The sequence below is a fragment of the Nelumbo lutea genome, chromosome 1 (genome assembly GCF_056320005.1).
Source record: "Nelumbo lutea isolate HS-2025 chromosome 1, American lotus-T2T, whole genome shotgun sequence".
Classification (NCBI taxonomy): domain Eukaryota; kingdom Viridiplantae; phylum Streptophyta; class Magnoliopsida; order Proteales; family Nelumbonaceae; genus Nelumbo; species Nelumbo lutea.
The window spans coordinates 182,130,193-182,144,008 of record NC_142684.1 but is presented as its reverse complement, the minus strand read 5'-3'; the positions used below and the strand labels follow the sequence as shown (position 1 = coordinate 182,144,008).

Here is a 13,816-nt window from a genome sequence, read left to right as displayed (position 1 = left end):
TTTCTTGGTTTTTGCGAGCTGGGCTAACTCCTCTTTGCATTTTGCAGCTGTAATGTCGGATGTGGATGTGCGTCGCCTCCTGTCGAACTCTCAGAGGGGCAAGCGTGTTGTCTCATGTTGATGCGCATCGCCTCCTGTCGAATGCGGAGTTGGGCTTTGACTCACTGCATGGTGGTAAGTGCTTGCTCTTTTTCTCTCTCCCTTTTTTTCTTTACTTACCTCAGCTTTCTATTGGCAGTTGAACTCAGCCCTCCATGCCATGCCCTATCAGACGACCGTTCATTCCAAGGACACCCACGCCTAGAGGACAGAAGTACGGAGGCTCAATCGCGAGTTGGACCGGGCCCAAGGTGAGGTCCTCCAGGCCAAGAAGGGGAGCGAGGCCCAGGGGCTACTTGTTCAGGACCAGGAATCGTGGATCTCCCAGCTGATCGAGGAGAACACTCGTTACAGGGAGGAGTCCTCTAGGACGGCCGAGGATAGGGAGCGCCTTCGGCAGGAGGTTCGAAGTCTAGAGGCCACCCTCCACGTACGAGCTCGAACCTTTGACATTGTCATGGAGGAAGAAAAGGTCAAGGCGGTGGACCGATTTAAAGAGTCCCCGGAGTTTCGTGACCTTCAGGTCGAGTACGGCATGAACTCCAATCGTTCGGGGTTCAAGCTTTGTCGGTACCTGGTCTGGAAGAAGTTCTCTAGCCTTAGCCTTGACGGCATCATGATGAAGGAGGAGTCTAATTCTCTGAAGGAGACTAATGAGGACATGGAAGTGGTGGACCCTTGATGTTGGGGTTGCTCTTCTTTTTTTCTTCTGATCTTTGAGTGCATGTTCCCGGGTAGCTGAGCCCGGTTCTCTCTCTTTTTTTTTTGATGTATTTTCTCAGGCCGTTAAGACTGGTTTTTTTATAAAAAACCTTGATACTTAATGAAATATTGTTTTTGCTTAAAATGGTTCCTTCCTGGCCCAAGTCATGTGTATATAGGTTACCCGGGCTGTCGAGCTACCGAGCTAGCAACAAGCAAGGGTAATTGAAATGGAAGTCATCCCGAATTATGTGAGTTACCTCGAACTATCCGGCTATCGAGCCTGGTAGCGAGTGAGGGTAACCTTAGCAAGATTTTCTCTAAGTTTCTTGGCTCAAGCTGCCCGCATAGAATTCGTCTGTTTGAACGTAGGTCCTCTGATGGACCCAAACCGTGATCGTTGTCAAGGTGATGTAGGTATCATAGGGTTCATGCCCGAGCTGTCTGTGCTTTTGACTCTAGTAGGTGAGGGGGTGAGGTCCTACGCACTATTTGGAGCCTTTGTTAGTTTAGTTTCGTAGCCCTTGGGCTCGGGGAACGACTCAGAGTCCACTCCTAAGCTTTGCCCATGCCGTAGAGGCGACTGGGACTTAGTTGGTGCCGAGGTCCTTATCAATTCGACATCTTGGCCCTTAGGTTCTTGGAGTGACTTAGAGCCCACTCTTAAGCTTTGCCCATGTCGTGGAGGCGACTGTGGCTTAGTTCGCCCATGCCGTAGAGGCGACTGGGGCTTAGTTCGCCCATGTCGTAGACGCGACTGGGACTTAGTCTGCCCACGCCGTAGGGGCGACTGGGACTCAGTTCGCCCACGCAGTAGGGGCGACTGGGACTTAGTTGGCCCATGCCGTAGAGGCGACTGGGACTTAGTTCGCCCAGGCGAAGCGACTCGGTGTCCACTTTGGGCCAACAATCACAAGTAGTACTGCCTTAGATTGCTAATGTTCTAGGCTCGGGGTACCCGCCTTCCTTCCAACATTTCGAGCTCGTACGTGCCTTCCCCGAGTATTCCTTTTACCCAGTATGGACCTTCCTAGTTCAGCCCCATCTTACCCGCTCTGGGCTTAGGTACCATTACTTTCCGAAGGACCAGGTCACCTACATGGAAGTGCCGCTTCCTGACCCAGTTGTTATAGTACCGAGCCACCCTTTGCTGGCATGCTGTGGTCCGGATATACGCGAGGTCCCGTACCTCTTCTATTAGGTCGAGGTTGGTGCGGAGCTCTTCATCGTTGGCCTCTTCATCGTACGCTTCTAAGAGTAACGTGGGTACTTCAATTTCAGTCGGGATCACTGCCTCCGTGCCGTAGGTGAGGTTAAAGGGGGTTTCACCCGTGACAATCTCGATAGTAGTTCGGTAGGCCCATAGTACAATAGGCAGTTTGTCCACCCATAACCCTTTAGCTCAGGCTAAGTGGGCCTTCAGTCCACGGAGTATAGCTTTGTTCGTGACTTCTGCTTGCCCATTCGCTTGAGGGTGTGCTACCAAGGTGAAGTTTTGCTATATCCCCATCTCGGAGCACCAGTCTTGAAACTTGATATCTTTGAACTGCTTTCCATTATCCGAGATGAGCACTCGAGGTTGTCCAAAGCGGCATACTACATTTTTCCAAAAAAAGTTTTGTACCGTTCGAGTTGTAATTGTCACTAGGGGTTCCGCCTCTACCCATTTTGTGAAGTAATCCACTGCCACCACTAGGAATTTTCTCTGTCCTGTCGCTAGCAGGAATGGTGCAAGATTGTCGATTCCCCATTATACGAAGGGTCATGGGCTGGTGAGGTACTTCAAGTCGGCGACGGGTTGGTGATGGATATTGGCGTGCCTCTGGCATTTATCACATTTCTTGACAAGCTCGAGTGCATCTACTTTCACCGTTGGCTAGTAGTATCCTTGTCGCAGTGCTTTCTAGGTGAGGGCCCTGCCCCCCAAGTGTCCACCACACAGCCCTTCATGAGTGTCATGGAGAATGAGCTTGGCTTCTGAGGATCGTAAACAGCGCAAGTAGGGGAGCGTGTAGGATCTTCTGTATAGTCGTCTATCTATAATGACGTACTTGGTTGCCTATCGCTCTACCCTTCTGACTGCATTGCGATCTGCAGGGAGGGTCCCATGCAGCAGGTAGCTCACGAGTGGGTCAACCCAGCTCGGCTCCGCTTAAGCAACAGGAGCTACCTCCTCTGCCCCCCTCCTGAGAATGCTAGGCCAACACGGTCCTCATGGAATTCCTGCTTGTGCTGGCTAACCGGGATAATGCATCGGCCTCAGCGTTCTCAGATCATGGAATTTGCTTGATGAAGTACAACTGGAAGCCGGGTAGAACCTCCCTAGCCTTGGCAAGGTAGGCGGCCATGGTGGGGTTACAAGCTGGTACTTCATTTGCCTGATGAAGTACGAGGTGTTTCGCTTGTACTTCATTTGCTAGCATGAGTCTGGCTATCAATGCTTCGTTGTTGGATGCCACAAACTCAAAGTGGAGCGCATACTCCAGCTTCGCTCCGCCTGGTCCATATAGGATGACTTCGGTGTCGCTTCCTTGCTGATTCGATGAACCATCTATGTGGAGGATCCAAGGCTCTTTGTCCCAAGTTGACTTTGTTCTGATTGGGGTTGGTTCCACACTAGTGGAGGCTTCCTTCATGGACTTGATTTCCATCAGTTCGGGCGTTGTGGTGCTGAAAGTCCATTCCGCCACGAAGTCGGCCAGAGCTTGGGCCTTAATCATTGTTCGGGGTTCATACCGAATGTCGTATTCGCTGAGCTCTATAGCCCACTTCGTCAGCCTCCCAGATACCTCGGGCTTGAGCAGTATTTGCCTTAGAGGCTGATTGGAAAGGACAACGATCATGTGGGCTTGGAAATACGGCCCAAGTTTCCGAGCTACTGCAATTAGTGCATATTCCAGCTTCTCGATCTCTGGGTACCTAGTCTCGACATCCTGCAAAACTTTGCTCACGTAGTAGACAGGTCCTTGGACCCGATCTACTTCGTTTATCAGTACCAAGCTAATTACCTCATCGCTTGTGGAGAGGTACATCTTTAAAACATCGCCCTCCTCGGGCCGGGTTAAAATCGGGATGCTGGTCAGGTAATTTTTTAGTTCGTCAAAGGTGGACTAGCAACTCTCAGTCCACTCGAAGCCTTTACTTTTCTTAATGGCCTTGAAGAAAGGCAGGCATCGATTTGCCGACTTAAACAAAAAGTGGCTTAGGGCAGCTATTCGACCATTCAGCCTCTGAACTTCCTTCAATTTGCGAGGTGGGGTCATATCCAGGATGGCCTTTATTTTTTCAGGGTTGGCTACGATGCCATGTCAGCTAACTATGTACCCCAGGAATTTTCCCGAGGTGACACCGAAGACACACTTGGTCGGGTTTAGTTTCATATTACTTGCGCAAGATTTCAAATACGCATTGCAGGTCACTTACTAAATAGTTCAAAAGTCGGGTCTTGACGACAATGTCGTCTACATAACATTCAACTTTGTCGCCAATCAGTGGCTCAAAATTTTGATTTACAAGTCTCTGGTAGGTCACCCCAACATTTTTCAGCCCGAAGGGCATGACCTTATAGCAGTACAGGCCCAATTCGATAATGAAATTCGTTTTCTCTTCGTCGGTGGGGTCCATCTTGATTTGGTTGTACCCCGAGTATGCATTCAGGAAACTCAACAACTTATGCCCTAAGGTCACGTCCACTAGACGATCAATCTGGCGGAGTGAAAAACAGTCCTTCGGGCAGGCCCGATTCAAGTCAGTATAGTCGACGCACATGCACCATTTACCGTTGGCCTTCTTTACCAGAATGGGGTTAGCCACCCAACTCGGGTAATGGACCTCCATGATGAAGTCGCCTGCAAGAAGTTTCCCGACCTCCTCATCGACTATCCTCCAGCGTTCTGGGGTGAGGTTGCGTTTCTTTTGTCTAATGGGCCTGACTAAGGGATCAGTATTTAGCTTGTGAGTAATTATTTTCGAGTCTATGTCAGGCATTTTTGCCGCGGACCATGCAAATACATCTAAATTTTGGAGTAGGAAACTTACCAGTCGAGTTCGAAGGGGTTCCACTACTGTTGCTCCGATTTGGAGGGTCCTGGTCGGGTCTTCCTTTGAAGTCAAGATGGAGACCGTCTCCTCGATTGGCGCAGCTCGTTCTTCAGGATATTCCACGGGCCGCTCGAGCTCAACACCTTCCGTCAGCTTGGCTTTCCCTTTAAGGGCCGCCACGTAACACCTTCGGGATTCGAGTTGATCACCTCGGGCTACTCCTATGCCCAAGTCCGTGGGGAACTTCATCGTCAAGTAGTAGGTAGACACCAAGGCACGAAGCGTGTGGGTGATGGGCCTTCCTATAAGGGTGTTGTATGGGGAAGGCGTGGCTACCACCAGGAAGGTGTGCTCGAATCTTGCGACACTGGGCCATGTCCCGATCTCTACAGGCAATGATCTTCATCCTTATGACCACTAGAGGGGTGCTTGCAGGCTGGAGGTCATTCTCCCGAAACTAAAACTTGTCAAAGGTGCTTCTGAATAGGATATCGGCTGAGCTTCCCGAATCCACCAAGACACATCTGACCTCGAAGTCATTGATCTTCATCCTTATGACCAACGCATCGTCATGGGGGTACTGGACTCCTCGCGCGTCGTCCTCGGTGAAAGATATGGGGTCTGCAAGCCATGGGCACTTTGGTGGGTTCCGTTCTTCATGCTCTAGTTCACGGACCGAGGTCCTCCCTGCCACCGAGGTGCAACCCATGATGATGGATCCGCTAGTAATTGTGTTTATCACCTCGCGGACTAGTCTTTCTTCGGGCGGTTCTTGCTGCTCGGCTTGCCTGTTACTGGACTCGGGGGCATTTCTCCTCTGCTCCCCCTGCCGATTTGCTTGGCTTTTATTACTTTTTCTGTACAAAATCCTTCAAGTACCCACGATGAATGAGTTCCTCAATCTCGTCGCAGAGACTTTTACAGTTTTCGGTACTTTGATCATGGTCTTTATGGAAATGGCAATATACATTCTTATTCCTGGTGGCGGGGTCCCCCTTCATCCGGGGTGGCCACCTTACAAATGGTGCATCTTTAATTGTCATTAAGATTTCCCCTCGCTTCATGTTGAGAGGGGTGTAGTTCATCCTCTCGATTGGAGGAGCTCGGGGGTGCCAACCTGACTTGTCTCCCTTGATTGGGGACTTGCTCTTCTTCCTCTTACTGCTCCTATGGTGTGCCTTGCCATCGTATCTCCTCCTCTTTTCTGTTGGGGCTCCGGCCTTCTGGTTCATTTCCTCTTCAGTCTCAATGAACTGGTTGGCGAGCTTGAGGAAGGCGGTGATGTCCTTGGGCTTGTTCGTTACCACATGCCACTTGAACTCCCGGTGAGTGACTCCTCTTTTGGCCACGACAAGTCTCACCGTAGGGTCCAAGTTCGGGATTGAGAGGTAGGTGTCGTTGAAGCGCTTGATGTAGTTCCGGATGGACTCTCCCTCTTTCTGGACAATGTTGAGAAGGCTTTCTTGCGACCTCGAATACTTCTTGCTAGTGATGAAGTGCGAGGTGAATGCTTGCACGAACTGTGCCTAGCTCCGTATTGTCCCGGATGGGAGATTTCTATACAATGTGTGCGCTACTCCTCTTAAGGTCGTGGAGAAGGCGACACACATGTAGGCTTTGCTAGCTCCGACAAGGTGCATGTGGGACTGAAAGGAGTCCACATGGTCACTCAAATTGAACGACCCATCAAACTTGTCCAGAGGGGGAATTTTAAAGCCTTTTGGCATGAGATCCATTAGGAGGTCAGGAGAGAGGGGAGATGGTACTGATAGGAGGGGCACGACCTTTGTGACTCCCGGGTCTGCTCCCGCCTTACCTTTGAGCTGCTCCGACTGGTCAAGCTCCACAAGCTGTTTAGGGATTAGTGCACGGCGAGCTTTGGGGCACCGCCTCCACTGCCTTTTGGTTGGAACTGGCTTTCGAGAGCTGAAGGATTTTGCCCAAAGTTTGTTAGCCAGGACTTTGAACCAATTGCCCATCAATGAGGCTTCTGGTTGCATGTGTTGGGATAGACCGGCCTTGGTGGGGCAGGCGATCCCCGACCTGCCTTGTTGCTGCGAGGCGGCGGGGGGCTGTTGATCCTCTCCTGTTGTGGGACGAGGCCTGGGAGGTCTCCCCTCTGCGGGGAGGTCGGCTACTTCAGTGGCAATCGAACGATTGCTGGTTCAGCGGCGTTATGGGGCACCGTGGTTTAGCGGCGTTATGGGACTCCCCTCTGAGGAGTCGGAGTGCTTATATACTCGCATCTGACAGGTTCAGTGGGATTGATCCCAAAAATCTGCTGTGGCAATCCACTATCAGGTCGTACCTCAGAGTGGCTAGCCATTACTATCAGGGCTGAGAGTAGGCAGGCTACAGTGACCGTTGCACGGTACGGTCCCGGCAGCTGGGGGGACAACTTGTAAGCATGACGCCACCAGGCGGGAGACAGGGGCGCAGCCTTCTGAATTGGCAGGTGTTGCGTCATTAGATGAGGGATGCAGGAGCAGTTTGGTAGGTACGGCTTTGTCAGATTAGAAGCTTCCCGTAGAACGCCGAGCCGCCCCGTAGCAAGCTACTGGTGGCGTGCCGAGGTGGTTCTTCCTGAGGTAAGTTGTCTTCGAGGCGGCCCACTTGCTTGGGCCTAGAGCGAGCTCGTTGTTCCAGTTCGCGAACTGGGACAAACTTAACTCGGAGTGTAGCCCGAGACATCGACGTGCTCGAGCTCGCCCCGTAGCGAGCTGTCACCTGCGTCGAGTCATGTCCATGTATCAGTCCACCTATTCCGAGCTGTCATATATGCTGAGTCACGTACACGTGTCACCCAGTCAGGAGGTCGGGCCAAATCACCCTTCATCAATTTTCATGCTGCTTGTTAGAAGATTTTATAAGGGGGTCTATTTGCAACTGTTTCAAGAAGTTTAGGGGAAGTGATTGCAATTACCAAACTTTAAGGGGGGTTTGGGCAATAGTCAAAAACATGAAGGGAGATTTCCACCATTACTATGGTTTGTTTTCCAATGATTGAACAAAAAGATGGATTTTTGTGTATTTTCCCTCACAAGCATTAAATGGCATGGAATGTTAAATAACATTTTTGCCATTGACTTGTTTTACAATTTTGAACAAAAAGAACGGAGTTTTGTGTCTTTTTTGTAATAAGCATTAAATGAGAAAGAAGAATCTTTTCCTAATAAGCATTAAATGAGAAAACAAAATTACATATTTACCATTGCTCCTCTAATTTAAACCTTAGATATGGGGTATTTTAGTCTAGTGAAAATTTCAAAAGCCAATCACATCTATTCATACTTTTATAGATAGTATAGATATGTATGTATGTAAAGATTCAAAAAATTCACATTACTACATATTATGAAAACTCGAGGCATTGATTACGAATAATGTTCATGTTTTTTATAAGCATAATAATGTTTATGGTTGTATAGTGTTAGTTTTTGTTGTCTTTATGAAATCATTTTCTTTATCCCCTAAAAAGAGTCAAACCATGGTGACTACTAGTTCATTGTATCACAAAAACGTTGACTTAATCAATAGTTCATCTAAGGGTGCAACTTGGGTGGGATAAACCAAATTCTTGAATTGATTCAGCCTACAAATTTATATAGGATGGATTTGGATTTTCGGTCCTCATAGTGGATTTAGGCCATAAAGTTCAGGCTTTTACTATTTTGGTTGGGCTCAGGTCTTGTACTTTGATAGCTTGAACCCAATTCAATTATGTATACAGGCATGCATACATATATGTACATTTTTTGGTAAACCATACATATACACACATATTTATGCCAAATTTTAGTTTTGGGCTAATTGACCAACCCTAGCCCAATTCGGGCCCATGGCCAACTGAAGTGCATCAAATTTCAATGTGGGTTGGGCCCAAGTTATACAATTTGGGCTTAGGACTTGGGTCCAATTCTTAGGGCTTGGGCTTGTGTTGAACTTAAACCAAATCCAACCCACCTAATTTGCACCCTTCATCTTATCAACCCTAGATGATTGAATTAATGGAGCTTGGATTTGCTACCCACATGAAAAGCCACACATAAGGAACATCCCTTGTGCATGTATGTTGTCACTCATGGGGAAATGTTCCCAATATACATTTGTAATGTCTTATGGATAGCTAATCACAACTTGAATTATTAACCCAATTGATCCATTCAATAGGGTACTAATTTTTTTATATTATTATTTTTCATAATTTTTATATCACAAATTGATCTATTGATCTAAATGGTTTGACCATTAACTTATTGTCCTAAATATAAAAAGGCGATCCCGCTTTCAAGTTGGGGTTTAAAAAATTGGGAGTAATTAGGGTTGCAACTAGGGGCAGGTTAAGGCCCCGTTCATGTTTTGGTAAATAAAGGGGGGAAAGTTATCCATGAGAAATTTGGCCAACTTTCCCACATTAATGTATTGGTAATTGTAGGTCCCATTTTAATTTTATTTTTCCATGTGTATCATTTACTATGGTAAGTAATATTTTGCTCTCAAGTGAATAAGTAACTTTCTCACCTAGGGATGGGGTGAGTTGTCAAAATATTATTAAACAAAATTTCCCCTTTTAATAAATGAGGAATTAGTTGGGATAAAAGTGTTTGGAAGTGCAAGGAAGAGAAGATTAATAAAGGAAATGCCTAGAAGAGAAGGGCTGGACACTGTAGTGTTACAAGAGACCAAATTAGAAGGGCTGGACTAAAGATTGGCTAGAAGTGTTTGGAAGTCAAGAGGGATTAGTTGGGTTTCAATTCCCTCTTGGGCAGATTCAGGGGGTATAATCACCTTGTGGAAAGAAGATGTTGTAGAAGCAATTGAGGAATAAGTAGGTAACTTCTCTGTGTCTTTGAAATCAAGATGGTGGAGGGAGATTTTACTTGGCTGCTAACCAATGTGTATGGGCCCAACAATTACAGAGAGAGGAATGAATTGTGAGAGGAGTTGTACAGTATTCAAGTTTTATGGAAAGGTCTTTGGTGCTTGGGTGGATATTTTAATATAATTCGATTCACAAGTGAGTCAAATAACCCTCATCAATCCATCACGACTAGCATGAGAAAATTCAATGAATTTATCAACTCTTATGAGCTGAAGGAGATTCCTCTTTTGCAAGCCAATTTTACTAGGTCCAACTTTTAGGAAAACCCAACTTGTTCGAAGTTGGATATATTCTTGTTCAATGAATCCTAGGAGAATCAATGGAGGGGTTTGATGGCTAAAGGGTTACCTAGAGTTACTTCGGATCATTGTCCTATTCAATTAGGAGAGGAACCCTTAGATTCTGGATCTAAACCCTTCAGATTTAAGAATATGTGGTTGTCTTACCTAGACTTTGTCAAAAATGTTGAGGGTTTATAGAGTTAAGAGCTAAGGTGGTGAAGTGGAAAGAAGTTAGATTTCATAAAAAACTAAGAAATTTGAGAACAAAATTAAAAGTCTAGAACATGGACCATTTTGGGAGAATAGAGGATTTAAAATCTTCGTTGTTGACTCGGATTGAAGATTTGGAGAAGGAATCCCAAAGGACTATGAATGCATAAGAAAGAAAGTTGAGATGAAGTTAAAGAATGAATTAGAAGAGGTCTTGTTGCGAGAAAAGATATCATGGAGGCAAAAATCAAGGGTTAAATGGATCAATGAAAGAAATGGGAACACAAAATTTTTTCATGCGATGACTAATGGGCGAAGGAGGAAAAATTTTGTATCACAACTTAAGATTGATGGAGAGGAACTATATTATCAAGAAGAGATAACCAAATGCATTTTAGATAATTTCAAGTCAATTATGAGAAGACCACTTGATTGTAGGGTGGAAGTGTTAGATAGTGTATTCCCTTAGCTCAAATCAAAATGATGTACATTATGACATTTAATGTAAATGAATAAAGTATAAATTTGATTAATGTTATTATGGTGTATTTCTGTGTAATACCCTTAAACTGGACAATTATGAGACTCGTGTTAGTTTAGAATCTTCACAGTTGTTGGATAGATTTGGGGAGATTTATCTTGCCAAAGTTGATACTGATGTGCTACTAACGGGTGGCTTATCTCAGTTGCCAGGGTGAGACTTGAGGTACATGCAGTGTGGGTTTTCTTGAAACCATGAACCAGATCAGAATTCCAGTATTACCCTGTACTTTGGAGATAGATGGACAAAACTGAAATGCTACACCTGACCCCTAGATTTGATTATGATACTACACTAGGTGTCAGATTAGGCTGTCTTTGATATGCCAATCAGTGAGATCCTTAGAGGGGGTCAAAACCTGGGTATGATCGGGGATGCACTCTCTCTGATGGAAACCAAAACTACCGGTAGTTGATTTCAACCGTTGAAATTTGTTTTGCAAAATATATTTATATAAAGATATATTCCACAGCCCTTGGGTTTTTATAAGGTGGCTTGATTCAAAGACTATTTAGTGTAAATGTTGGGCCCATTAAGAGCCCATGGTGATGGACTCAGGGGTTCACTGTTTCTTATAGTCAATTTGACCAGGCCTTGTAACAAAGGCTGGTCTGAACCCATGTGACTGATGTGTAGATCAATGTTTGGGTCCCACGCCATACAAAGATAGCTAACTTGGCAGCAGCTTGGATGTTAAGTGAGCACATGGACTTAATGGGCTTAAAACCCAATTCGAACTGGCTTAATAATATTATTTAAATAGGGGCAGTTCTGGGATTTAGATTAGTAGATAGGATAAGGGATTATCCCTATCCACTCAGATAGTCGAAATCCAAATAAAGATTTGGATTAGGAAACTCCAAATTTGATTAGGATGGTTGATTTTTATCTGCAGATAAGATAATGGGTTATCTTTATCTCTTAAAGAGAGTTCAGATCCAAATACAATATTTGGATTAGGAAACTCCTAATGGGATTAGAAGATGTTCTATTTAAAGGCTATAAATAGAGGAGTAGGGCGAGCCTCCAAGACACACAATACTCAGTTCACAAATTACAAAGAGAGATGAATCTACAGTTTGACTGTTCTTGTCTTCTGCTCTTTCCTCCTTTTGCCACCCTTGTCAGTTTGATCTCCACCTGTGGGAGTGATCAAGAAAGGTTCTTGATATTATAGTAGAAAAGGTAATTTGAAGTCGTGCTCACCAGCCCTCCATCACATTTTTGCTGAAGAATTTGGTTCTTGCAGAAGAGCCATCCTACTGATTCTGCTCCACCTCACACTGTGTTATATTTACTGGGAGTAGCCTTTGGTTTTCTCCTTGGGCGTGAACACCTTCGTTGGGAGTTATTGTTACTCTATATCAGGTATATCCCTCTCCTACCTTTTGGTTTCAGATATGGTCCGATTTGATTTCAAGATTGATCTTTGAAAATGCAGTTTTCTAAAATAGGGAATGTGATTTCCACACGGGAGAGGGAGAAAACTTTTAAATTTCACCCAACCTTCCTACAGGGTTCGGCCATCCATATGATGGATCTCTCATCCCTTTAGGAAGTGGGTGGTCTAGATTGGCTAAGTCTTTGTGAGAGGGAGAAGGGATGGTTGGAAAGAAACTTTGAGGAAGAAGAGATTAGACAAGCAATTTTCTTAATGGATAGATCTAAGGTTATTGGGCCAGATGGATTTATGATGGCCTTTTATCAAGATTGTTGGAACATAGTTAAAAATGATATTTAGGTCTTCAGGGAGTTTGAGGATAATTTTGTTGTTAGACCTGGAGTTAACGCTACTTTTTTAGCTCTTGTTTCCAAGAAGGTTGTCGCTAAGCATCCTAAGGACTTCAAACCAATCAACTCGGTGACTAGTATTTACAAAATTTTGGCAAAGGTCTTATCCTTGAGGGTCAAAGTTGTACTCCCCTCTCTAATTAGTCAAGCTCAAGGTTTTGTACAAGGGAGACAAATAGTAGATCAAATCTTGATAGCTAATGAATGTGTGGAGGAGATAAAGAGGTCGGGTAAAAAAGGCTTTGTTTGCAATTGGATATTGAAAAACCTACAATTTTGGTGGACTGGAGTTTCTTATTAAAGGTGCTAAGTAAGTGTTGGTTTGGGGAAAGATGGTGCAATTGCATTAAAAGTTGTCTTACTTCTTACCATTATTCCATCATTGTCAATGGAGTAGTTAAAGACTTCTTCCCAGCATGTAGGGGCTAAGACAAGGTGATCCACTTTCCCTCTTTTTCTATTCACTCTTGTTGTTGATGTGCTAAGTAGATTGATTTCAAAAGCAGATAGGAAGGAGATTGTGAGTGGATAGAGAATAGGAAGAAATAGTGTTCCTGTGATTTACCTTCAGTTTGCAGACGATGCTATAATCTTTTGTGAAGGAAGTGATTTGTGAAAGGTAAGGAACCTTAAGAACTTAATAAACCTTTTTGAAAATGCCTTAAATCTGAAAATCAATTTTGAAAAAAGTTGTGTGGCTGACCCAGGTACTATCACTCGGGAATTTAAGGATATTTTAAAATATGTTAAATTTCTATTGAGGGATATGATAGTTAGATTTCAATTGTTGGGTAGATCAGATAATGACTTTGTTGATTATCTTGCTAAACAAGGGGCTACTCGGGTCTCCTTGTATTGGGCTTCTCTATAATTTTCTTTGTCCTTTTTTCTGTTTATTAACTAAAGGATTGATGGTATCCTCCATCTCCCCTCTTTAAAGGGGAGGTAGCATTTCGTGTCTCTCCCTAAAATGTACTATCTTTGTTTTTGAATTAATAAATCTTACAATTCATTGATAAAAAAATGCCCCTTTTAATAATAAAATTTTGGGGTAAAAATTTGAGGTGTAATGTGGGTTAGGTTGTGGCGCTAATATATCTTTTAAGAAAATTTGAAAAAATAAGGAAAAAAATTAAAATTACAATAAATTTGAAAGATTATAATAACATATTTAAAAAAATCTTAAAATTCTGTTCCATATGGATAACCTACAAGTTCCAAATAAAATTACAAATTGTAATAAAATTCTATTCCATTGGAAAATTGTAA

The 13,816-nt window shown here is 44.4% G+C and overlaps 1 protein-coding gene across 1 annotated transcript; it reads right to left on the bottom strand.

The window, feature by feature from the left end:
* Window positions 1-3,074: 3,074 nt before the first annotated feature.
* Window positions 3,075-3,833, bottom strand: LOC148879646 (uncharacterized). The gene has a single exon (XM_088974924.1). It carries the CDS (start codon window positions 3,831-3,833, stop codon window positions 3,075-3,077), a length of 759 nt encoding a protein of 252 aa, XP_088831050.1.
* Window positions 3,834-13,816: the final 9,983 nt, after the last annotated feature.

Coding starts and splice junctions, on each gene's coding strand:
- LOC148879646 (XM_088974924.1), bottom strand. CDS start 3,833: ATGTACCTCTCCACAAGCGATGAGGTAATTAGCTTGGTACTGATAAAC.